This window comes from Anser cygnoides, chromosome 3, assembly GCF_040182565.1.
Source record: "Anser cygnoides isolate HZ-2024a breed goose chromosome 3, Taihu_goose_T2T_genome, whole genome shotgun sequence".
NCBI lineage: Eukaryota > Metazoa > Chordata > Aves > Anseriformes > Anatidae > Anser > Anser cygnoides.
In genome coordinates this window covers 28,255,392-28,281,907 of record NC_089875.1, presented here as the reverse complement: position 1 = coordinate 28,281,907, position 26,516 = coordinate 28,255,392, and the positions used below count along the sequence as shown (strand labels likewise).

Genomic DNA, 26,516 nt, shown 5'->3' with positions numbered 1-26,516 from the left:
TGTCAAAGAAGTGTTTGTGTTACTTCAAACAATTAAGGAGGTTATGAGTGCTTTTAATAATAATTTTTTCTAATTGTCTGTGACTGGATTTTAAAACCTTTTGACAAGCACAGGTTATAGAATCGCTGGAATTTGCAAACACATAAAATATTAAAGGGGATTGGACATAATAGTTTTTTCTAGTATAACAGATACAGTCATTTTCATTTTGAATTTATGTGATCAGTTTACTGGTTGTAGTGTATTGCTAAACAAGCAGATGAGTAAACTTTTACAAGGAAATTAACAAGCAAGCATTTTTTTTCACTTTTAGAGTAAACAAATGAGTTGCATAAACCATATTTTATATAGTAAAAATGCTATATGAAAAGTAATTTTTAAGCACAATTAGTAACTTCTGTAACTTAAATATCTGTTTTTGGAATGCATAATAATTGTAAATTCAAGATCTTTATTTTCAAATGCAGTTATCAAATATTTAAATGTATTGTCAACAAAACATGGCTTGGACTTCCAAACACAAAGATTAACAGTGTTCTAATGACTCTGCCAGATCTTCTGCTGGTAGAAATTTATGTAGCCTTGTCAAAGTCTGTGAAGCTACACAGATTACCACCTTCCCCTGCAGAGAGTAGAGAAATATCAGAAAATTCTCCATATGGTAAAGCAACCCTGGCTGTCAGTTTTAGCTTAATACTGTCCTCCTGTGAGCTATAGTTTATTTTTTCTCACAGTATCTATTGCATGTCAAGAATGTTGGAAAAGATGATTCTAAACTTTGAAAGTTATTTTTACAGCCATGATAAGCTAAGGAAAAAAGAATGCTGGCCTTCTCTTGTAATGCCTGGACTGTATTTATTAGACAAATATATTTTTAAACCATAATTGTTTTTTAACAGTGTTTCCTGCTGTAGCATTTTAATCTGTTAGTTTTAACAGTATTCTGTATTTAGTATTCTTGTATTTAGTATAGAAAGGAGTAAATGTGCACATGGATTATTTGTGTTTCACGTGTTGTTAAGGTAATTAACATGAATTAGGTTTAAGATTTTTTTCACTGAATTTATATTTTTTCCTGTATTTCTCTTACCTCCACAGGTTCATGCTTTAAATATCCTGCGGGCACTGTTTAGGGATACACGTTTAGGTGAAAACATCATGCCGTATGTTGCAGATGGAATACAAGCAGCAATTCTAGGGTTTATGTCACCTGTTTGGGCAGTAAGTTAATTCTTAATTTTGCTTCTCTAATGTAACAGGATTTATAGGGGTGCTTCTCCATGAAGCTATGGTTACATTTGTAAATGATAGTACTGCAGTTGCTGGAATGTCACATGTTGCAGTATTTTAAGATACAATGAAGAATACTGTAGACGTGCAAAAAAAAAAAAAGTCATGGTTTTGTTCACAGTTTTTGGTTTTGTTTGAATTTTTCTCTGTAATGTGAAGTGTTGATACTGACAAAAAGTAGAGACAAAGATTGCCTTCTAGATAAGAACACATCTGGCTATTAAATTTTGAGTCAGTATTCCTAACTTGTATGTACATTTTTTCATTCATTTTCCCTGTTACTTTCCTTTTTAATAAGAGAGTATTCCATATGGAATGTGAAGGTAGAACGTTTTATGATCTGCCATGGATAGGGTGGAATCCTTTTAATCAGCAGAATCTAGATACATCCCCTATGTTAAAGAGAGACATCTCCAAAATCTGAGTTTCTGTTAATGCCATCTTGATTAAGAGGAAAGATGTTATGAAATACTTGTTTCTCTTTTTTAATCCCTGAACAGTAGGCATGCACTGTCCTTCACTCAGCTGTTTTTTTTTTTTCAACTCTACATTAGTGGCTGTATTTAAAAAAAATTAAATTACAATTCAAAGGAATTTTTAAAACCACATGTTCTTTTCTTTTTTCCTTTAGGTAAGAAATTCATCTACACTTCTTTTTAGTGCTCTAATTACAAGAATTTTTGGGGTTAAAAGAGAAAAAGACGAAAATTCCAAAAAAAATAGGTAAGCTTCACTTGGTACCAATTTTAAGTTTGCAAAACATGACCTTAGCCAAAAACAATTTGAAAATGTTGCTTGCTTTATGGATATATTTGAATCATGATGTTATGAAAACATCTAGGTTTGCTTAAACTGTACTGCCAAGAAATAAGCTCTAGGGCTAAAAATACGTGCTGTTAAACACCAAGAGTTAGTTTGTACTCACGTGTGATTTCACAAAAAGGAAATGTTGCTCAGAGGTGTGGGTATCTGTGTCTCTCACAGATGTCCTATGTCCTTTGTGGTCATAGACTAGGCCTATGGCCCTTCTAAGAGAGAGAGAGAGAGAGGGTTGAAGGAGAGGGGAGGCAGTGGTCACTTGTGTGGTCCCTTATCTCTAGAGCAGGCCTGGAGGTAATCTTACCCATACTAATTTGAGATTTTTACCTTCAGTCACTTTACTCTAGAACATCCTATCCCTCTTTCACGTCTCTTTCCTCTAAGCTCCAAAAGCGCCAGCTTAAAAAGCTGCTTCTTTTCCAAGGTGGTATTATACAGAACAATATATACATATATATATACAATATATACAACAATATATACAATATACACAACAATATATAGTTGTGCTCCAGGTCTTCTACTGTCTCCCTTTCTTATGTAAGTCAATTGTTCTCTGACTCTAACGCTCTTCCCAGTCATGTGCATTTCCATTTCTCTTAGCTCTCCTGTTCGTGCACAAGCAAAAAGCAGAAGCTGGCTGTTGCAAGTAGGCATTCTCCCACCCTCATGTTTTCTTTGGCCTTTAGGCCCTTCCTTTAGCTTCTGCGGCAAATGAGGCATGTCCATGCCCTGTGCTTTGTAGCTGAGGCTCCTGCACTGGGAGGGATGCAAAAATAACCCCAGACACAGAATAAACTTATTATTAAAAATACTCCTTGATAAGTCTGCGGGGCCACAGAGAGGTCACACGATGGATATTATGGTAACCATTTCAGAAATTCCTAGTGGATTTTCAAATAATGGGGAAGGTGTGAGATTTCTGAGAGAAGGCAAATGTTACGATTTACCTTTGAAAATTTCTGCTCATGTTTATTCATTATACAGTGATTCCTTTTCTGTGTAGCTAATGTAATTCTCCTGCCCATGGTAAGAAACCAAATGTCCTGGGATGATAGTAGTCTTTGTGGTGGCACTGTTTTAGCTCTTCAAAATACTTAATTAATTTCAGGTGTAATTAAAAAAAATAATAATTACTATGCATATGTGAGTGTGAAGAAGAAATATAGGTGGAACATTAGAGGGAGATTTCCCTTAGAAGATAACTTTGCCACAGAAGTGATTTGAAACGTCACCTCTCTTACTGCTTGAAATAAACTCTTTTTCTTACACCTAAATCTCTTTTTACCTAAACCTGGAATTCAGTTCCACAACCCCTGAAAGCCAAGTAGAGAAATAACAAACGTTTCTCATTTCTTGCCTTTTTGTTTTGTTTTTGTAACAAAATTTCCTTTTTTATTTTTTCATTTTTTTCATTTCTCTATCGAGCCCTTACTGAAAGTGAAACTTATAAACCTGTATCCCAATGAAAAACTCACCAGTAACCTCTGCAGTGTGAGGGTAGACTTGACTTCTCAAATACAAGCCAGTGTGGTGAGATGTGTAATCTGCGGTTGCTGTTTGTGAAGTTGCAGAAAGTAATGCATCTGTTGGGGAAACAGCAGAATAAAGGAAAGCTAACTTCTATACATTTGAACTCCTTAAAAACTGTGTTAATTTTTTATATTACTGGCTCTGTCAAGTTGCTTCTCTGAAGCTTTTTGCTTATGGTAATTTGTTTGTAGTCACTTTGACCAAAAGATATTAAAGCTGGGTTGGCTTCTTTCTCTTTTTTCATTTTGCACTTTTTCATTAAACATTGTATGTCGTGAGTTCTGCTGTTTCCCTTGTGTAGTGGTCAACGCCACAAAACAGGGAACGAAAAAGTGCTTCTAAAAACAGGCCAGAGTGAGGCAGCAGGTGTGAAAACGGAGACAATCTCAGGTCATACAGCATAGTTTAGGTGATATGATTTCAAGCTTGACTCCTATCTCTATTGGAGGTATTAGTTTGGAAGGAAAATGATGCAGAGGTGGTTTGGCTATTCCGCTTGTAATGCTTCTCCCTCTTACACCAGCAGCCATGGGTTGAAGCTGGCCTGAGGCGTGCAGGTAGGGAGGGAGGTCTGTCGGTGGTGCGGTACCGGTAGGTGTCACCGTTGCTGCACGGCTGTCTGCACCAAGTCCCTGGGGTGCAACTGCACTTGGGCACTTCTCTTGGGGAGCTCTAATCTTGTTTTGTTTAGTGTTTTGCCAGAACAGAATTCATATATTAAACTAAAGTGATCTTTTTTTTTTCTGCTTTTAAGTGTGGCAGTTTAACTTCAAAAGAACTAGCATTTCGGCAACTCGCATCTACAGGAACTTGTGTGAAAGTCATCCGGTTTTGAGATGCTTGTTCTGTTGCCTGCAGGTCATTCTGTTTGCATTAAGGGGAAGTCAGTCTGTAGACCCAGAGACTAAAACGCTGAGGCAGCTATTAGGACCATGCATAGGTTTCCAGTTTGCCCTTCTGATTTTAGGGTTTTAAATCTGTTTCTCCCGTGTCAGCAGGGAGCTGTGTTATTGCTGGGCTTCTCTGTCAGAAAAAGGATTGACTTTCTGGTCATTTTCTTGAGAAGAGTTCTTATGAAATTGATACAGGTCGGGGGGGAGGGGATGACATTCATGTAGACTTCCAGCAAGAAAGATTTTTTGGAAAAGTACTGGCCAGTTAACTCTAATTCTGTGTTACTTTACTATTTTTTGTTTGTTTGTTTTATGCTTCCTTTTTTATTTTATCTCCACTAAAGTTTCACACATAGCAAGCATCCTTTATACAAAAGTCACAGGCCTATCAAGTCTTTTTGCTGCTTTTTGTTTGCTGATGCCTTTTGTTTGCCTTTGCCCTTTGCCCTCAATTCTGGTGTCATGTTGTCCATTAGCAATAGGAAGAAAAACTGTGCGAAGAGGTCCCTCATCTCAGTGAGAGATTTAAAGGGGTTTCCTAAGTCTGCTGGCACAAGTTTTAAGTTGCATCTGTGGTGGCTGTTCACACTGTTGAGCAGAGGCAGAAGAGGCACGTTGAGTGGGCTTTCTGGTCTTTGAGCGGGTACGAGGAAGGTCAACCAGAACTGTCTTTCTGAGGACAAGGCAATACTGAACTATGCTAAAGAAGGTCCCTTCTCTGGAAGCTTGGTGTGTGCTTTGAGGAGACAGTGGTTGAAGATTACATACGCATCATGGCTCCTGCTTCTTGGCTGTGCTGAGGGTCCCCTGCATGTGTTTGCAGCAGCAGCTGTGTTGGCACAGCTGGGGAGTGGAGAACTGGGGCAGTGAGGGGAGAGAGATTTCTTGAGCAGAATTCTGTGCTGATGCCAAGCTTCACTCTTAATGGTTCACTGGAAATTTGAAGGGACTACTCCACATCACGCAGTATAGGAGATGCAGTCATAGCCTGTTTTCATTAAATTCTGTGTCTTTTTAATTTCAGCATGAGTAAAGAAATAATGAATTGGAAAACTAATACTTGAAAAATAACAACTGCATGCAGCTCTTACAAGTAAAAGAAAAAGCATGTGAAGACTCTTTACAGTGTTCTGTGCAAATCTACAGGTCAAGCATTTCTTCCTACTGAAAAGAAAGTTAGAACCAAAGAAATTTTTTAGTTCTCTTTCTTCCTCTTTCTGAGAAAGACTGTATCAGAAATTTTAACACTGCTTTGTGTGTTTATGCATGCATAGATATTTGGCTAAATGATGCTTTAAATTCCAGATAATTTGCATTTTATAAATGGTTCTGTTAACACCTGTAGGGTGGTTTAGTTTAGTTTCTCTTTACTTGATTTGGAAGTATAATTTTCTTAAACATTATGATCATTTCAAATCTGCGAGACCTTAAGTGAATTAGCCACAGAAACGCAAAATACTGAAGTAGCTACCACACTATCAACTTCTACCCGTTCTCCAGCCCCACTGCCATTCAGCTTTTAGTCCTGTTCTCTAGCTGCTGTGGCCCCAGTGCTCCAAGTGCATCCTCCCACTGGCTTCCCTAGCCATGCTGGTTCTCCGGAAGCACCACTCTGAGGAACGTGTCAAAAACCCAAGTACTGCACTTGGCTTAGTATAAATTTGTTGAAGTAAGACTTTGAACAGCACTGAGTGTGGTAGACTGGAGAGCCACCTGTGGCAGATGAGCTTTGCCTCTCGTATTTTGATTAAATTGCTGTTTCCAGTCTTCTTGTGTAGTCAATTCACAATGTAGATTTGCTGATCCCATTCACTTCTAAAGAAGCTGGGGTATAGCGTGTACTTTCTATTCTGTATTTTTTTTTCCCCCATGGGTATTATTTAGCATTGGTACAGATCACAATTCATCTAAAGTAAACGTTTGCTCTAGTTGATGTAGGCTCGTTTTCGTCATATGAAGAGATGAAGAGATTCTAAAAATAAAAAGGAATATATATTGTGATAGTTAATGCACATCTGTACATGAAAGTCAAAATAATTTACATATAAAGTTAACTGAAATTAATTCTGAAATGTAATTAAATTTCTCATCGTAGAGGAATTCTTTTCTAGCCAAATACATTACAGTAGCAGTAGTGATACTTTCACCTACATTGTTACATGCTTACACATGGGCCATATGTATATATACACATGCACATATATATACATATATACTTTTGTACACACGCACACACATATCTGTATGTATATTTATTTGTATATCAGAACCCTTTTTGGTGTGTAGTCCAGTACTAATTAAATACACTGTTGTCTGTTATTAGACAAAACTCTTCTTAGCAAATGTCTACTATTCCTGGCTTTTATCTTTTTTCAAGGATGGGCATAATCAGAAATTGTCTTGGAGGCAGTTTGCCATTTTAACTAAGGCATGCTTCAGTTTTTGGAGCAATAAAAAGGGATTGTCCTGGCTTATCTGAAAACTGAAGTTTTTTGGGTTGGCATATGAATGTTGCAAAATCCTCAGAAAGAAGAACCAATGGCTTCAGAGGCTGGGGTTAAAAGAAAGAGCAGGGGGAGGATTTCACTTGGCTTCTGACCTTGATGGAGGAGGTTTGAGTAAGGAAAAGCTTTAACTCTTTTGATTAAAAAGCTATGTTGTAAGCAAGGCTGAAATGGTACAGTGCAACCTCATGATTTTTACCTGAAGTAACTGGTGCATAACACAGTTTGCATTTCTGAGGGGAAAAAAGGTCTTAGGTATTTTGATTTTAGTGAAGGGAAAATGCGCATGCAGAAAAACACTTAGAAAGCTGACAACACACATTTTACGTTGAGTAAATATTCATGCTTTTAGGAAAATGAGTATGAATGCAGCCATGTTCTCAGTATTGGCTTAAATATGTTTGAAAAGAAATTAGCATTTATTGCCGTCTACATAGTACTTTTTTAAGTCTTTATTTTCACTGATAGCAATCAGTAAATGTTGATGACTATCGATAACTTTAAGCACTTGAAAAGGAGAAACTTATATAATTCTAATAAGGTAGATGAGAACTATGTAGATATGAATAGGTTTTGAAGATGCACTACAGGCTCTGAGGCAGCCAACATGCATGACTGCCGTCTACTTTGTTTTTATTGCAAGTTGAGTGTTCAGCACTTCTCAGTAAGTGGTTGCTTGCACGCTTGAAGGTCACTAAATAGGACTAAATTAGCTTTTAAAAGCACTGATTTTTTTTCTTGCATATTGACATGTGCGTGTTCCTTAACATTAAGGCTTTGTGTGAACGCTAAGATTTGAAGATACTGCAGTTTACACTGAAGGTTTAGAGGAAAAGACTGCAAATGGAACACTCCAGTGCAAACCTTTCTTTTCCTAATATTATTCCTAAGTTAAATTAATCTGGTATTATTTTCCTTTTCACCAAGCCGCTTTACAACTGTAGCTTCAAGTACATAAAATACATTTTAAGTACGTGATTCCTGTTGAATGTTCCACATCTTCCAACTTCACAGCTGAAAAGTCTGTTTTAGGGAGCGGAGCACTGTCAGTCTCAGTGGCGGCCTTGTTAAAACATGGGCAGTGCAACATACCAGCGCTGACAGGATTTATCAGGTGGGTCTGTGCGTGCCTACAGCAGAGTGGCCTGTAGTTCTTTGGTTTGAGCTGAAACAAACTTTGGTGGCACTAATCTGGTCAAGATGGCACACTGGTGTTGGAAAATGGGGTAGTCCTTAGGAGAGTTTAGGAGTCCTTAGTCCTTAGGAGTCCTTAGGAGAGTTTCAGTTGAGGTGAAAGTATGGCTTTACTCAAAACACTTGCCTCCGAGCTCTGTGTCTCTTGGACTGCGTGCTGCAGAGGGAAGGGTTGGGATTGCTTTATCTTGGATCGCCTTAGTGCTGCTTCCACAGCGGCTGAAATGTTGGGTCCGTGACTGGGAGTTTTCAGGAGTTGTCTGAGCCGATTAAATGCCCCTGCTCTGTACTTTGCTTCTAGCTCCTTCTGCACCACACTTTGCAGCCTGTCCCCTCCTTGCCACCTTGGCTGTTCCAGTGAATAGTGATTGCTTGCAAAGTAGTCATTCAGGATATGGGACATGGAATTGTCTTGTGAGGGGGTTGTTTTGTTTAAAAAAAAAAAAAACAAATAAAAGGAAAGAAAACTTTCCCTTTTCTGTCTGCCAAAAATAGGCCACATATATTTTGCTCAGGTTTTTTGTTATTAATGCTCAGGCTCTTTTTTATTGACTTTGACAGATTTAGAAGACTTAATCTCAGAGCTGTCTCAAGAAAACATGCAAAAGTTCAGGCTGAATCAGATAACCATGCTGGCTTTCACTGATTAACAGCTCAATAACAATATGCTTGTTTAAACACAATTTTGAACAAGCTTCCTATTCTGAAGTGCCTTTGTAATAGGAATAATGATGATAAGGTGATATTAACTTGTAAATTTGAGATAAAATTTGTGAAAGTTTTATGTAGAAACAGATGCAAATTGAGAACAAGCTCCTAAAGAAATATGTCCCCCTCTTTGCTCCCCCTCCCCTTGTTACTACTTCAGTTATTCTATTTGTTTCACTACTCTAAAATCCCTTGCAGCAGAAAAAAATAACTGTTCTCCTTGAGGTTGAGGATGTCCCTAAATGATTTCTGCTGATTTTAGGAGTGCAAGGCATGTATTTGTCTGAAATATGGAAAATCTGCAGAACCATTTTTACTTCAAGGTTCTGTTTTGTATACACAGAGTCAAAAAACACCCAAATCCCAGCCAAATCATCAGGACCTAAACACACACTTATAGTATTGTGCATGTGCAACTATGTGTCCATGCTCTCCTCACCAGGGAGGAACTTCATAATGTGCTGTCTTAAGTTAGAGCCTGAATATGGTAAAGCAACCTGAATGAAAGTTTGTCCAAAGTTAATGCTGGCCTGAGGTAACCTAATCCATTCGTTTCAAATGAATGAATTAGGGGCATAATGCTTCTACCAAGTGAGTAAAATGTTTTCAATGGAACAAAAATTACTGCAAGCCTAACCGCATGAGTCGACAATGCAGTTTCTGTTGTAGTGATAAAAATTTTCATTAATATGAATTGATACAATTATTCTATTTTGTTCCATGCATAACGTATACGTCAGTTATTCATGACCTTCACCATACTAAGTGATAAGCAGCTATTCTTCACAGAATATTCCCATATAGAGATGAACAGTGTGGGTTGTTTGGAGGTAAAATTTACAATGCTAAATTTGTGGCAGGAGATTAAAGATAATAGCTACATAGGCAGTGATTGTACAGAACTATTAGAGGCTTTCTAGAGATACATAGATAATACTTCTGTGTATATACACACACACACCTGTACATACTCATGCAAATACCATTCAAGCTTCAGAAAAATAATTCTCAAATTATTTATTATAAATGTTTTATTTTTAACTGTTTATATGGCTTTACATATATTTATACATACACATATATATATATCAAAATTGGGTGTTGATAAATATCCTGATACAGGTACCAGGTTGTATATGTGATGTTGGATTTAGTTGATGTTCCCTATTTTTATTGTGAGCCCATTGTGCATTTATTTCTGTTGCTGGTACAACAACAATAGTGCTTTTGGAAAAAGACTTGCTAGTTATTTTAGTAAACTGTGTGTTGCATAATTACTCCTCTCAGTCACACTTTTCCTGAAGTATTTGTTCTGCACAGGTGCTCTTTCCGTACCTGATTACACAAAGGGTATAATAAATAGCAAAACAAGAGGTATAAAGAAACTTGTACTTAAGAGATCAAAGCAAACCAGGCCATGCAGTCCTTTGGAAATCTTGGCTAGCTCTCTTGTAAATAAAAGTGCTTCTAAAGCAGAAGGTATTTAACTACTGTATTTATATAGGCTTTGATTGACAGTTCAGTTATTAACCTCATAAAAACACAGCAACGTAAACTAGTAAGAATGTTTATTCTAGCACTTCTATCTGGAGGAAAATGAAAACCAAGATATAGTGGCATATTCTTAGTTCCTTTTAAGTATTTATTTTAGGGCTGTGCAGCATAAAAGAATGTTTTTTCAAGTCAGTGAACTTAAACTATTTTGCTCACTGTTCTGGGATTTAGGTATTTTTAATTCTTTATAAAACAAATGTTAAATTTATTGTAGTTAGAGTCACTGCATCTTTATTGAAGGTGCAAAACCAAAATCTTTATGATGATTCTTCTATCCCCTTCATAGTATTTTTCATCTCACGTGGGGTAAAAATTAAACCTATGGGTTTCTGTAACTAATTTGATAAGGTTACAGGATTGTTGGCACTTAGTGTCGCTGAAGAGGCATCCTGTATCATGTTAGGTCTAGAAAAACAAGTATGCAGTAATATTTTATATCCTTGTTCTTGGGTTTATTAGCTGATATATTGCACCGTTTTTTTAGAATTATTTTTTTCCAGCTTCATTGTGTCTCTCCAGACTTCTGTCCAAAACTACATGGCTATTTTTTCTTCTACAGAAGCCCTAAAATTCTCTTAGGCATGTGAAAAGTTTGTTTTAAAGTACTTTCTCCTGAGAAAATATGTAATTTCAGAAATTTAAGTCTTAGATAAGTTCCTTAAAAAAAAATTTATCCCAAGTGCAACTCTGGACATCTATATAAAATCTTTATTTCTAAAGGATCTTTTGTGTTGCTGTTGTATTTCGCTCTTAGTAGGAGTGGTGATGAGTCTCTGGATGTCATTCAGAGGAACTGCTAATCAAGAGCTTTCATAAGTATATATTCTTTCTGTATTAAACTATTTTAAATGGTGATTTGTATTTCCTATCAAGCTGGTATTTAAAATATTACAGTGTACGTTGTGCTGAACTTAAGACCAAATTACTAGCACTTTTTGAAAAATGGGTAAATTTCAAGAATCTTTTTCTTAGCAGGAGCTAATGTTTGCTGAAATTGCAGTAACTAGTGATGGGGGCTATAAATACAGGAAGATGAGAAGACTGATCTGATAAGAAGACATGCTTAAAGCCATGGTGCTGGAGTGGAATGTATTTGGTGGAATCGTGGAAACATGGACTGGAAGGGGGCTACTTGATTCCCGTTCAAAGTCTGACTCTAAGCAGCAGCAGATCAGGTCAGCAGCGGCTTTGGATGAGTTGAAGACCTCCAATGTGGAAATTTCACAACCGCTCTGTGTGACATGCTGCAGCTCTGCTTTACCTGTCTAAGTGCAGATTTTTTTCTTGTTGCCCATTTTAAAACTCCCGAGCTGTGATTTGTGACCATGGGTCCTTTCTATACTATCTGCAACTACCTCCTCTCTGTCAGATGGAGCAAACCTGGCTCCTTCAGCTTCTCACAGAGCATGTGCTCTAGAGCCTGTCCATCAGAGCAGCTGTTTGCTGGACCCCCTCCTGTTTTTTCTAATCTCCTCTGAGTGTGGCAACCCAAAATTGGATGGAGGATTCCATGTGCAGCCTCAGCGTGCCAAGTAGAGGAGGACAGTAACTTCCCTTGATCTGCTGCCACATTCATCCTAACACAGGCCAGTATGCGGTTTGCCTGTTTGCCATGAGAACGTGCTATTGGCTCACACTGAGCTTGGCATCCACTGTAACCCCAGGGTTCTTTGCTGCGGGGCTGTTACTGTGCCAGCTGGTTTTCAGCCTGTGCTGATGCTTGGGGTTATTCAGCCCAGGTGCAAATCTTTGTCTTTCTCCTTGTTGAACTGCACGACGTTTCTCTTGGCCCAAACCTCAAGTTTCTCAAGGTCTGTCTAGACTGAACTTCTACTGTTTGGTCTTTGATCCATTCCCCCTAATTCAGTGTTGTCCACAGATTTGCAGAGGGTGTTTTCTATGTCATTAACCAAGTTGTTGATAAAAATGTTGAAGCATGTAGGGGCCCCATTGTTGACCCATGGAGTATTTTACTGGTTACCGGCCTACAAGCAAGCACTGAGCCACTGATAACTGCCCATTGTATTCCATGTATGTACTTCCTCAGCTTCCAAATGGGAAAGCTGTGAGAAACTGAACCTGGTTTAGTGTTTTCCAGTCCATTTTAAAATTTGCTGCCATAATAAATATGAAGTTTAACTGCTTTCCCTATGAAATACGAAGGAACAGATTCCAAAGGTGGTTTTAAAATTAAAAGAACTGTTTTATCAATTGTCACAAATCTGCTTGAGTTCCATCTACTTGAGTACTCATCAGACTCTTGGATGCTCTCTGCATTTACAGATGAATTTCTTTAGGTGGGTTTCTGTCAGTTGTTTTTTTTTATGGATGTGAGACTCTGAAACCTGGCAAGTTTGGATTCTTTTCAATGGCATGTACGCTCTCTTCCCAAACTCCATTTATAGTGCTTGGCCTGGAATTTGCGGATTACCTCCATGGCTGACCATAATGCAGTCATTTTAGGGTAAATTTAAGATTCTGCTCCCTCTTTCCTCAAGTGAAACATGCTAGTGCAATTCTTTTGGAGGCTTTTTTTGGTTTTGATGTTTTAAGGAGGTGTGAGCCACCTGTTTGTCTGTTGAGAAACACACTGCAGACTTCAATTTTCTTTAAAAAGAAAGGAGTAAAATACAAGCAAGTTTCTAAGGGTATTTGCTGTGTGCCTGAAACTCCTGTAAAGAAGTTTAAGAAATTCTTCCGTGCTCTTCCAGTGTGCATGTATGCATTTTGGAATCTGCTTGCATATAGTCTTAGTCTGGCTGATGACAGGAAGGGTAGGATTTGAGAAAACAACTCGGCACCGGTTGAACTGCATGTTTAAGCAAGGATTGGAATTTCCATGTGGATCAGCATGGCACAAAATCATAGGAACATATGACAGTAAGGGTCCTGCGGGAGCATTGACTGCGTTCTTCTAATAACCAGGCTTGCTATACTGTTTCTTTCATGAACTGATCAGGTCTCATCTGAGAAACAATTTGCTCTTTCCCACTATTCCTGCGGGAAGACTCCGGGAATGCCCTCTTCCCAAGCAAGACTTCTCAAGAATCTTGCTGCTTTGATCATTAGGAACTTAACTTGCAGCCTATATTTATTCATGGCCATTTAATACTCATTTGTTCTTATGCCAGCATTGTTCTTTATTTCAAATAATTATTTTCTCTCCTGGTGCTTCCCTTGAGGTGTTTGTGGATGTCAGTCATATATTCCTTATATGTTAATTTTGCCAGACAAAACAAGCTGAGGTCTTTAAATCTCCTCTCAAAAATTTGTTTTCTATTCCCTTGGTCATGCGAGCAGCTTTTTTAAGCATCTCACGTAGCTAGAAATTAGTTCTGATGTGTTCAAGTACATCCTACTTCATAGTTGCAGAGTGGCATTAATATTTCCACGTCCATGCTGACAGGATCAGAACTGATATGTTACAGAATCACTCTTTCCCTTTTTCTTCCTCTTCTTGATGAGGGATCTGAGATACCAAGCGGTACAAGCTTGGATCCTTTTGCTGTTTCCAGGCGATGAGGTCCAAGTTGTAACACGTTTTTAATTAGTCCTCATACACCTCATACATGCAATCTTTCTGTCTTCCATTAATTTCATGTCTTTTTATTGTTCCAGTCCTCAAGGATACCTAAGTTCTTTTGTTTCATAGTGTTTTAATCTTCCCTCTCTACAGACAGAATTTTGTTTTCATTGATGGATTTTCATTGGCACTGTCTTATTTCGTTTACTGTAGTCTTCAATTAACAGTATTGGCCCCTACAATGGATTAGGTCCAGCTTCAAACATGTTCTTCTGGGTCTTTTTTAAGCCCCGTTCCTTCCCTAACTTAACTGTTTTATCTAATAGCTTACCCTAGTTGCAGTGTGTCATATATCTTGCTGTCACTTGTGTAGATTATACTTACAGTTTAGTCTGTTAAACCAAAGCTGTAGCTCCACTGTGTACCTCATGTAAATATTATGTAAATTTTTCCTCAGGCTACTTCTTGCTGTTTCCTTTTTTTTTTTTCCCCCCCTCCATTTATTTATTGTTTGTTTGTTTGTTTTTAACTGTGAAGGAAGGATATGAGAACTGAATCTCTGCCCAGAGCTGTTGGAGCTTCCACACTTTTTCCTTTTAAGCAAATTTTGAATAACATGTTTGCAGATTTGAAACATTTCATGTTGATATAACATTCAGGATATATATATGATATATGCTATATATATATGTTATATATGATATAACAACATGTTGATATAACATTCAGGAGGCTTGTATTACCAGAACCTTTTCATTTTCTTTGGCTAGGAAAATGATTATCTGTCTTGAGTAAGGTGTGGGTTACGTTGACACAATTTGGTTACAAATATTTCTGGATGTTGCACTTCATTCCCCTTTATCTTATTTCCTTCTCTCTTTTTTTTCAAGTTTATTTTTTCCCTAAATTTCTGTATATTCTTGAGGCCAGGATAAAGGTCTGTAGTTTTCAGAATCATTCTTCCCACCAGCACTTGGAAATAACCTAAAATGTTATATATTTGCTTTCCCTGTTGTATAATACTATTCTGTCTTGGTATGGTTTAAAATTCACCATAGAGGTTATCCTTTGAGTTGGTTGTGGTAAATTCTTGAATTTTGCTTCCCCTTCAGTTAGGATAACTTCTGTTTTCTGTACCTTATAACCTTCAGTTGTCCTGTCATGAAATGAAGCTGTCAGGTTCTTCAGTGATACTTAGGGAGCAAACACTTCATTTAACTCTTAGAGTATGTATAGGTGAACTGGCTTTGGTCTTTAGCATAACCCTGTTATAAAATAATGTCATCCATTCTTACTTGGTGTTCTTATATAGTTGAAGAAAATGCTTTCTATTTATTTTTTTATTTTATTCTGAATAAATCTTTGTTAATAGGGAAGTAAATTTTTTATATTTCAGCGGATCTACTTTCTTAATAAATGATAAAGAACAAGACATTAGCAACATTTTTATTCAAAATGAACACCAAAGACCCTTGCTGCCCTAAGAAGATTTGTAATTTCTAAATCTCAGCAGTGCTAAAATGAAATACGAACAGATTTACTGCAAATGTTCTTTAACATGTCAGTTACTAAAAGCAGGATACAAGGTTATAGAGCCTTTAGTTCTTCAGAAAAATAAATGAAAGAACAGAAGCAGGTAATCTCTGACACATGTCACAGTAAAATGATATGTATGCCCCAGTGTCACAGCAGAACTTTAATCTAGAGTATTCCCTTAAGTGTACAGCACAGCTTAGAAAAGAACATTGCAACATGCACATTTTTATTCTCGAATGGTTTCTGAAATGCAGTTAAGCATGTGAATTATTGTGGATAAAGATAGAATACTTAATTAGAAAGAAACTACGTATATAAATGCAGATACGAACCTTTGCATTATACAGTGTTAAGTCACTACTCAGACAAATAACGTGATATCTCCGGTCATTATACAGTTTTTCATAGTGTTTATGAATTTGGTTCTGGAAGTCTGATGATATGCTTATGATTGTCTTCATAAGCAAAGCAGATAAAATGAAAACTTGCACATACATGATTTTTATCTTACTGCAAGCCCCCCAAGATTCTACTCTAAAAAGTCATAAAAGAAAAAAAAAAAGTGTGTATATATATGTGTGTGTGTGTATATAAATATATATATATATATATATATATATAATGTGTGTATATATATATATAAAAGTCCAGGGGCAATTGAATAGAAGAGCTAATGACAATTATAATAAAGGCTTCTAGTCTAGGAAAAAGCATTTTTTTTCATTTTTCCTACGAAACAGTAGCAAAGCTGTAAATTATACTATTGTTCATGGTTTAAAAGGGACTTTTCCCTAAAGTTTTTTAGATTTGCAATCTGTTTTCAGTTACATCTTCTGTTTTAAATTTTACTACTAGAGCTAGTAGTTGATTTTTGTTAATTTAGCTGCGACTCGCTGTTATCTTCCAAGTGCTTCTGCTAGGAATCAGATTCTGTCCTTCGTTGCATCCTGTGCCTTCAAAGTAACTTTTTGCCAATTTATATGAACCCTGTATGTACTCTGAAACTCCTTTGTTGCTGTCATCCTCATCATCTTTCCCTCCTGAATAGACTCTGGATCAGACAAAGGTGAGAAAGAGTTACCATTTCTAACTGTGAGTCAAAACTAAGTGTAACTTGATTCTTTGTGGTGTGATACAGGAGACGCCTCTGTAGGACTGTTTTGTAATGCAGATCTCTTCAGGTGGGAAACCTGAGTGACAGCAGGCAAGAAACGCATGTACATCTCCCTTTCTACCTAAATCCTCTTCATCAGTCTTTCTTCTGAAAAATGCTAAACATGATTGCTGTCTCTAGCAATCAGAATTGAACGTGTTGTGAAGGGATGGTAGTCTAAATTCTCACCTGCCCTTTCTGCTGAATTGCTTGCATGTGACCAAGTATTCACCTTGTTAAACTGAAGTATCTGAGGCATAGGCATATTCCTTCCTACTTGTATACAAAAGTATTTTGTATTTACATGGTTTTAAAAATTATTTTTTTGCAAGTCATTTTAGGAAGAGTCTTTCCATTATTTATCTCTGAGCATTTTGATTTTAACCACTGTTTTAACTGTATACTTGGATGACATTTTACACTGGGGAGTAGGGATTTATTGTAAGCATTGTCAGCCCACTGATAATCTTTCTGTTTCATTACACTGCTTCCTATTTCAGTAAGTAACCTTCAACCAATCCATTGTTTAGATCTCAGTAATCCCATTTGAAATTGTGAAATTGTGCTACTTTTGGGTTACTACCAGGAAAAAAGAAAATACTACTAGAGAGCCTATGATACCGTCAAAAGATGAGCTCTGATGCAATATAAAATGATTTCAGCTGGACATGAGAGACATATTAGTGTCTTAAGGCTCTTCATAATTCTCCTATAAACATGTTTTAGGGTGGGTAGCTTTAAAATCTTGTAATCTGCAAACTATTGATTTTAAGGATTTAACTATGGGTGGTTATAACATCAAAAATATTTTTGAACTGTGTTTTTGACTAACAGAAAGAATTTATAGTTTTCTGTACTTACAACTTAAATCTATCATTCTTTGTCAGATATAATTTAGAAAAGGAGGACAAAGTTTGTTCCATGAGAACCGCTAACTGATTTTTTGATTTGTTTCAGTCAAGATTTGGTTGGTATACTCCTTTATAAATGGGCATATCAAGTACTTATCTCCTTTTAAAGATACAGATAAGTTATTACTTGCGAAATCTTAACTTGTATCTGTGCGTGTGTACACATGCACGAGTCTGTTTATATCACCAACATGCATGACCCAAACATTAAAATGCTGGTGTTCACTTTTCAAAGCAACATACTTCTGATGAAACAGAAATTAGGTGGCTCAGTGTCACGGATGTTTTTGACAATCTGAGCCATTGCATTTTCTGTTGTTGTTCAGTCTCAGTTACTGTACACAGTCACTTGTGTGTGCTTAATAATGCGTGCACGTTTCCAGGAACAGCAAGCACGGTCAGTAATCAAATATGAGACAACTAAATACCTCTGTGTTTTACTCACTCTAGCTGGTTTGCTTTCTGTTGATTCTTCAGTTACAAATCTACAAATCTCCCCGCCTTGACATTCCCAGGCACTGGATTCACACTCAAGTCAGCGCTCTGTGTTTTTCAGAGTACCTTTTCATTTTGCAGCAGTTCTGCTAACCCGGAGTCTTTCTCATTTCCTCTCTGAAACAAGATGATCTTAAAACGATTGCTGGACATTCAGGCTGCTCGTAGGCAGTTATCTCTCTCTCTTTTTTTTTTTTTTTTGAAAGTGCCTTTGGGCATCTTTTCTGCAGATACCTACTGATTAATGGTTTTGATTAGACTATCTTCTCCCCTCATGTAACCTGTGGAACAGGGAGAGGTTATGTAAGTTGCCCAGTGCAGTATGTTTGCTTTCTCTGCCAAAAAGGTTCATGAAACTACACTACTACACTAATTACAAAGAATTTTAGGGCTGCGTTTGTAAGAATATTCACTTCCGTATTTAGTATTGATTCAAATTTGGTTACTGAATTTTTAACATAGAGAAAATGGGCCTGTTCAAAAATAATTGCTGTGTGAGATGCTCCTTGCATGCAGTCTTCTCTTAAGCCTCTAACCAGTGGCCATATGTTCCATAGGAAACTTAGCCTACTTTCTGCTTCTGCCTGATGCACTGTATAGTACAAGAGGTGGAGATGTTAATGCATTTTTTATTGACTTTTTTTTTTTAATACAAGGTTTTTAATGTTTTACATCTTACTGAGTTTTCATATGTAATTCCATGAGCTTTTTGACCTCATATTTTTATGTAGCTCTTGTTTTGAGCTGTTTGGCTTTTTTTGTCTTCAGCTTGCTATGTAACGTATGTATGGAAAACTTGAAGTTGTTTTGAAGAAGCCGTTCAATGAGCTGCAAAAGTAAAGTTTTGAAATCTGACTATGGGACATTAGGAGAATTTGGTGGCTGGCAGACATTGTCTGTGAGAAGAAAGTACATGTGTGTTTCCTGTTTGAATAACCACAGATTATCAGTATTGGTGTGTTAAACCATCCTCATTAGTACTTCAGTTTAAGTTCATTCACAGTTGGAATGTTTTCATCCACATTTTTAACTTAATTTTTTTTTGTAGTCCTAATAGCTATTGCAGACTCCTTAGTCATGCTTTTAGTTGCAGCATTTCAGTGTACTGCTTGTACATGCCTAGAGGAAGCTTCCTGTATGTATCTTTTTGTTTGAGGATTTGTTTCCATCTGGCAATTTGGTTTTTTTTGCTGTATTTATTTTGTGGCCTGTGGCTAAGGCTGAGTGCTGGAAGAAGCTTTGCTGATAATTGTCACGTGCTGATTTACTCTTGTTTTTGCGTGCTTATTTTTACAAACATTTAGTCCTGCCATTTTACCATGTTGTTTTGTAGACCTGGATCTGTTTGCTAGTTCAAAGCCTTGCATTGGAGTCATGCTAAAATGCACTTAATTATCCTAGTTGATCGCGTGGCAAGCAAACTCTGTAGCTAGCTTTTTTGTTGTAAATGGTTGGCCTTTTATTTGTTTTTGAAGGAACTCTGTTTCATCTGCATAGCACATACATCTAATTAGAACTTCACTAACCTATCAGTTCAGTCGTTCCTGCTTAAAAGATGCTAAATGTCTTCCTACAAACCATGACGTTGTCCTCTATCTGGTCAGAAGGCTATAAAGCAAACAAATGCAGAAGACTTCTCCTTACTCTTTTTATCTTGGGTTGATTTGCTGTTGTGGCTTGAACTCTGCTGACTTACTAGTTCTGGCTAGTAGTGAGTTGATAGGTATCGGTGCTTTGTTCTGTTTTGAATGTGGTGGTTACGGCTGTGCAAGGGAGCCTGTGGCCTGGAAACGTCACCCCTGCCACGCGCTGGAGGCAGCACTGTGAAGGGGGCTAATGGAAGGTCAGCCGTGTCTGCTGCTGTGTTTTGCACATGGGATTATTATTCTGAAATACTTTTCGGTATCAATAAAATATGACTATCTATTAGTGAATGTATATTGCATACACTTTGTTAGCTGTTTAGTACATGGCCTATATACTAAAGCAAATGCAGTCTTCTCTTGGTCAACCAGTATGTTAAAATGGTGCCAGAATTTAAGATGCTGTGTCTTTTATTTTTAGCATGATTAAGGGGCTAAACTCTGTTTGTTTTTTTTCCCTGAAAGGCCTGAACAGCTCAACAAAGTGCTAGCATGCACACATACAGGCAGAGTTACTGGAATTGGATAAATGATGATGTATTGTCTATTTTATTTTTATGAAAACATTGTGTCTTGTTTGAAGGGAGTTCATTGTGAGTGCATGGTTCTTCTGGTTCTGAGTTCACCGTAGCATCAGAAATCTACTAAGTAAACCGGTATTTTGAGTGTAACTATCACTGCAGAATGCTAACTGTAACTCTTCTTCATTCTCTTCTGCAGAATGACAGGAAGGGAGTTTTTCTCTCGATTTCCAAGTCTTTATCCTTTCCTTCTCAAGCAGTTGGAGGTTGTAGCCAACACTTCAAACAGGTAAGATGATATCTCTGAAAGCTTTACAATAGTAAATTGCAATGTCAAGTTTAAACTGAGTTGTCACATATACCATAATGCTGCTATTTTCATCATTGTTCTTGAAGTTATGTAGTTCTTCTAGTGCTTTTCTAAGCCATTTTCCTATAACTTGCACATTGTAGTGAGGCTCTGGAATATGAAGTGTGATTGAGTCATTAGTAGCAGCTTTTATTCCTCCCTGTAGTTGCTGCATTCCTAGGATCAGATGTTAAAGGAGGCATATTTTTCAGGGCAGGACAGAAACTGGTTGTTCAACTGTCTCGTTTTTAATGAGACTTTCTAATATGTTTAAATGATAGAAGGTCATAGGCCTAATGTGACCCTGAGCGACCGCTTTCTGGACTGTGACACACCGCCTTTGTGGAAGGTCCTTGATCTTTTTTTACTGAGTCCACAAATGGTGGCTGAGAGCTCCAGTTTGATCAATGCAGATGACACAGTTAGGGATGACGCTGATGCTGTTACTCCCAGGTTCATGAACTTTTAAAGTAAACCAGTACTGCCTTTGTTTTTTCTTAAAATGTTATGGTATAAACTGTGGAAGTTCAGCGGCTGATTTAGAGGAGAGCTTCAGCTGTCTGTTTAATGGGCCTGTGGTGAATAGTTGGGAAGAAGTTGTTTTGACAGTCATTGCGTGTTGTGCAGTCCCTGCTCTAGTGCATGTATCCCATGCAGCAGTCTGCTTTACCTGATAGTTTGAAGGGTGACAGTGTCATCGCTAGAAAATTTTGGAAGTCCTTACACTGAAAAAGATGGAAAGCTGTTGCCTGAGATACTGTCCTTGAATGCTTTTTTCAGTGCAAATTAAAGCTTGCCTTTTTTTTTCTTCATTAACTACATAAGGAGTTGTTGATTATTTTTTTTTTTTCTATTTGGATTTCTGGTTGTTTTTACAGTATGAATAGTAGCCACTTGCTGTTGATGACAAGAGCTATTCTTTAATCCAGCCAGCTATTTACCAAATGCACGTTTCTTTCCCAAATGAGAGAGACTCTTTTTTTTTGTTGTTGGTTTAAACCATCTTTTTGTAACTCAGCTTTCTCAGTTGCTCAGCTCTTGGAGAAACATTACCTGTTCTGGTGTTTAATGTTACTTCAAAGCAAGGGCAGCTCGCCATTGTTACAGATAAAGGAGGCTTGGGACAATGTAGGATAGGAAAGGCAGCACAGCCTTAAGTTGCCTTCATAAAGGAGTCCTCAGTGGTGCCCTAGATCTGATGCCATGTTTGATCCTAGCAAGGTTTGCACATCTTGCCATGGTCTGCCTAGTGTACCTTCTTGAACCAGAAATGCTGAAGAGTACTGTGTGTGTGGAAGAGTCTCAAGACCAGCATGAAGGATGATACTTCTTTCACCAAATGCTTCTTCCTACTTTTTTCTTTAGTGAAGCTGAAGAGCTGAAAATCCATCCAAGTTTGTTCCTTTTGCTTTTAATCCTGGGAAAGCTGTATCCATCTCCAATGGATGGCACTTACTCAGCACTTAGCATGGCACCATTTGTACCATTTATTATCAGGTAAGATGGATCTCTGGTAGTTTTTCATATAATGGGAATTCTTTGTAGAATCTCTGTGTGTGTTTGCTTTTTTAATGAAATGCCTTTTTTAAGCTTCTCTTCAGCTTTAAGCTTTCTTAAAGGAAAAACACTGGTATTGATTGGTTCTATTTTCATTTCTTATTAAGTCTTGTTTGAGGGGAATGGAAAGAATTTCAGCTCATGCAAGCCATTGTGTGACTTGTTCATAAATTTTTATCTGCAAAAACTTGATCGCTGCCAGAGAGAGGGTAGATGTAAACTGATGAGCTTGACCGGCTTTGTAAAACAAATCTTGCATTGCTAAACTCTTGATTGATTTTTCAGTCCTGCAGAATGGTTGTTGGTAACTCATAAATTGTCAGTAGCTTATAAACTCACTCATCACTTTTGTAGATGCGTGTGTGTGCATATCTAGCTCCATATCCACCTATTTGTATGTACTAACATAGCTGTATAGAGGTAGACTTATCCTATATCTAATATATTTCTAAGATGACTTTACCAGTTTTATACAGCGTAACTTTCCTTTATATGGTGGTTATATTGAAAGACTCAACAGATATTTTTGCTTTTCTATATGATGCTGATGTGAGATAGGGTGCCTGATAAGGGGACAGGGCTGTGGTGGGTGAGGGAAAATAAGCATAATCGCTATTTGAGAGGAAGTCTTGCTATATTTGTGAAAGCTTCAGAGGAGTAGGCTGAGAAAGTTCTATGTCAGATCTTGTTCCTTCAGAGATAAAGTTGCTTCTACCCTAAGATATCTTCTGATTTTTATTTTAAACTGATATATTTATGTTAGAAAAAAAAATAACAGCCTGCTTATTCTTCCCTGTAAACGTGATGTATCTCTTGCTTCTTATGATGTTTATCTGGAATTCTCAAGAGTAAATAATTTTTTAAGTAAAAACTCTTTAGTAAGTGTTTTTAAACGCACTGTGTTTAGCCATTTAAAAGTTTGTTTGTTTTTTTTCCACATTAAAACCTGAAATGATTCTTGGAGAAACATGTAAATCTGTATTTGTTGGTTATGTTCATTAACCAACGTTGTCTTTTTGCCTTTGTTACTACACCAGAGAAAGCTTATTTATTAGTTTTATTTTTCAGTAGAATGTTTCGGCATAGTTTCCAATGTCAGTAATAGATTTACCTTTGATAATCTTCTGGTTACATCTTTGCAGTTTTGTTTTTTTGTATTACCTGCTACTTTTAGCAAGGTCTGTACACCAGCAAAGTAAGTCTTTGACAGTGGTCACAATTACTTCTTGTGGTTATTTAAATCCTTTCAGAAGATCTGGAGAGAGAAACCCAACAAAACCTTTACAAGAAGAACCTGAAACATTTCAGACATTGGGCTTATCCTCCTTTAACCACTGTTAGTGACTGTGTTCCTAAAGAGGAGTGGTGTGGTACAGAACGATGTTTTCTGCATTTGCTTTCCTTTGTATGTGTCAGTAAGCACTCTGGATTCTAGTATAAGCCTAAAATAAAATGCATATATATATTGCAGACAGCAAATTGTATTTGAGTACACACACGTGGGTTTCTCTTGGGTTACCTAGCAAAACGTTGGCATTTTTTATGGTTGCCAGGGGACAATACTTTTGGATTTGTATGGTGGTAGAATGCATTTAGGAGATAGCTTGATGTGATATTACTGACTGCATTTCCATGTACAGCTCTTCTGCCTTTGTTCTGTGAATACCATGATTATCTTCAGTTCACTCTGCATTAGTTGGAGTGAATACCAGGGATTTACCTGGTAAAGATAAATACCTTGCTGTTTTCCCTTCTATTCTGCTTGTGATCTTCCTTTCTACAGGAGCAGATGAACTAAAATATTTTTTCCTAGTCACTTGGTTGTTCTTTAGAAGGCAGTAATGAAGATGGCCGTGAAGTAGTCACTTGGGATCAAAGAGACAGCCTGATGCCAAAGGCCATGTTCATCAAGACATTAAATTGTATGTATTAACCATTGCTTCGAATTGCTCAATACAGAATTGTATTATATAACATCTATGTATACATATAATTACATGGTAGCCCATTATAACACTTAATTACCACAGTTTATTGTGAGATTTTTAGATTTTTCTTGCTGTGACACTGTCAAGGATAGATCCCGCTTACGCGGCAGGGAGAGAGGAAGGGTGGCTTTAACCCATCACTGATTTTCAGACTCTTTCTAGGGTTCGACCCGCAATCAAATGGCATTCATTTGTTGCTCTCAGAGGATGAGCAGAATAGGTAGTTTGCAAGCAAGTGAGCAGTTCTCCGAGCAAAACGGGGTTTAGGAGGAAGATCTGTAATTAGGCTTTGAACAGTCTCTCTTAAGCCTGAGTGGAATTTTCCATCCAGTGGGAGTAGAGTTGTGGTTGCTCTGACCGTGCTGAGGTGAATTGCACAATATGAGTAGGATTAAATGCTACAAGGACAAATCTCAATCTCCATGAACATGCTTGCTACTCCCTGTTGAACTAGGGCATTTGATTGCCTTTCTGCAGTTTTATTAAAATCTGTGTTTTTCCCTTCCCCCATGCAGATGTTTTATTTGGAAGGGAACACTATGATTCATAACTTATTACCTCAAGTTTTTTTTTCTTTTTTAAAAGCTAGATAGGTCTGCTTTACTGATTACTTTCTAAGATGAAGGAATGTACAGAATGTTTTTGATTAACAGGGGAGGTAATCGGGAGGTAATGTTTTAAGTATGAAAAAGAAACATAACCTCCCTTTCTCCTCCCCTAGCCCCTTTCAAAAACCTGTAATCTCTTCTGAATGATCCAAATTTGAGTTACCTTATGCCCTCTTGTACCGTAGCATTGCCAATGTGTTTGTTTAGTGTTAAATGTTCTGGACTGAATCATCTGAAGGAGTAAATGGGTATTGCTATATTGACTTGGATACTTTTCAGTAATTGAAGTCTAGTCCTTTCTAGGAGCATGACTTTGAAATCATTTAAGCAGTTAAAAAAAAACACTAGCTTTAAAATCTTAAACTCGGTATAAGGTGGTTGGTTGGTTTGTTTTGTGTTAAAAACAAAATACAGCCTCTTTGGGTTTGTGTCTGGTGTTCCCTTGAACAAAACCATTTTTAATGTTTTTTTTGTTTTGTTTTGTTTTGTGGAATTTGGCCAGTAAAATTGTGTCAAATAGACAGATTTCAAGGCAGTATTACTTCTAGGTATATGTTGTTGCAAGTCATTGAAGAAACTCTGAGAAAAATTTAAATAGAATTGTGAACATCTTTCCATGAAATTAAAGTAGTTATGAAATAGACACAGCTTTCTTGTGGAAAATTTTATAATTTGCATCTTTCTGTAAAACAGAGGAATTGCTTTCAAAAATCCCTTGATATTGTCTTTAATCAGGGACCAGGGATAGATGATAGTGGAAAGTGCTAGCCATTTATTGCTGTTCTCTTCCTCCTTCCATCCAACAGCCTTAACTGATGGCGTTTTTTGTTTGTTTGTTTTTAACTTGGTACTACTCCTGTGAGCTTGTCATTAATAGACAAGGATAATTACTGTAACACAGTTAATGATACTAGGATGCAAGGAAAGCAAAATTGCATATGATGAAGAAAAAGTTTTTGGCCCTGTTGCCATAAGTCTCTCCTAAAAGATAAGTTTGAGAAGGACAGGAGATCAGTTCATCAGCTGTGAACACACTGCTGGCTCAAATTTTTCAAACTTGGGAAGAAAAGCAAAATACAATAATAATAATGAAAAAAATCCTAGGGGCCGCGATTCCACATAAGTCTTTAGTCCATACATATCATGTAGTACTCTAGTTTTTATTCAGTGCATAAATACCTTAAGTTTTGTTGACTTCTGGTTAAATCATTTCTTAACAGATGCCAGTCCAGGCTAATAAGCAGGGTATAGAAGATTTTTCTTACAATTTAAAAGCAAAATAGGGGTTTCTGTTATGAAAGATTGTACTCATTCAGTGAAGTCGGAGTGGTTCAGTGTGCAAAGTACAGGTTATATATTTGTCCTGTACAAAACACTGTTCAGAGATTAAGTATCATCAGACACCAGTATTTTAAAAATGCTGTTATTCAAAATACTAAGTTCTAATAGAAATAAGAACTTGAATTTTGATCTATTATCACTAATTTTCTTTTGCAGTTCTTATTGGCCAAAGGGAATCAGTTTATCTTGGCAAATACTTGCTTGAAATATAAAAATAGCATTGCAGTCGCACTCTGCTTGAACAGAGTACAAAGGGCCGTTTTCAGCAGTTTTCAGATTAGTGAAGTATTTAAGATCTTTCCCATGTAATGAAGCAACCTAAAGATGTTAAATAATACTATATTATTTAACTGCCCAAATATGGCTTTCAAATGCTAAGAGTACTTTATATACTTA

General features: G+C 37.0%; 1 protein-coding gene across 10 annotated transcripts in view; it reads left to right on the top strand.

Annotated features, from left to right (window-relative positions):
- Nucleotides 1–26,516, top strand: part of THADA (THADA armadillo repeat containing) — a 170,965-nt gene that overhangs the window by 41,559 nt on the left and 102,890 nt on the right. For all 10 annotated transcript variants that reach the window (XR_010830148.1, XM_066993773.1, XM_048057630.2 and 7 more), the window contains 4 exons: nucleotides 1,099–1,221; nucleotides 1,922–2,013; nucleotides 20,477–20,566; nucleotides 21,992–22,123. Coding sequence is in view for 9 of the 10 variants with exons in the window: in XM_066993773.1 (XP_066849874.1) it covers nucleotides 1,099–1,221; nucleotides 1,922–2,013; nucleotides 20,477–20,566; nucleotides 21,992–22,123 (437 nt within the window). In the remaining variant the exon portion in view is untranslated. The remainder of the gene's footprint in view (nucleotides 1–1,098; nucleotides 1,222–1,921; nucleotides 2,014–20,476; nucleotides 20,567–21,991; nucleotides 22,124–26,516) is intronic.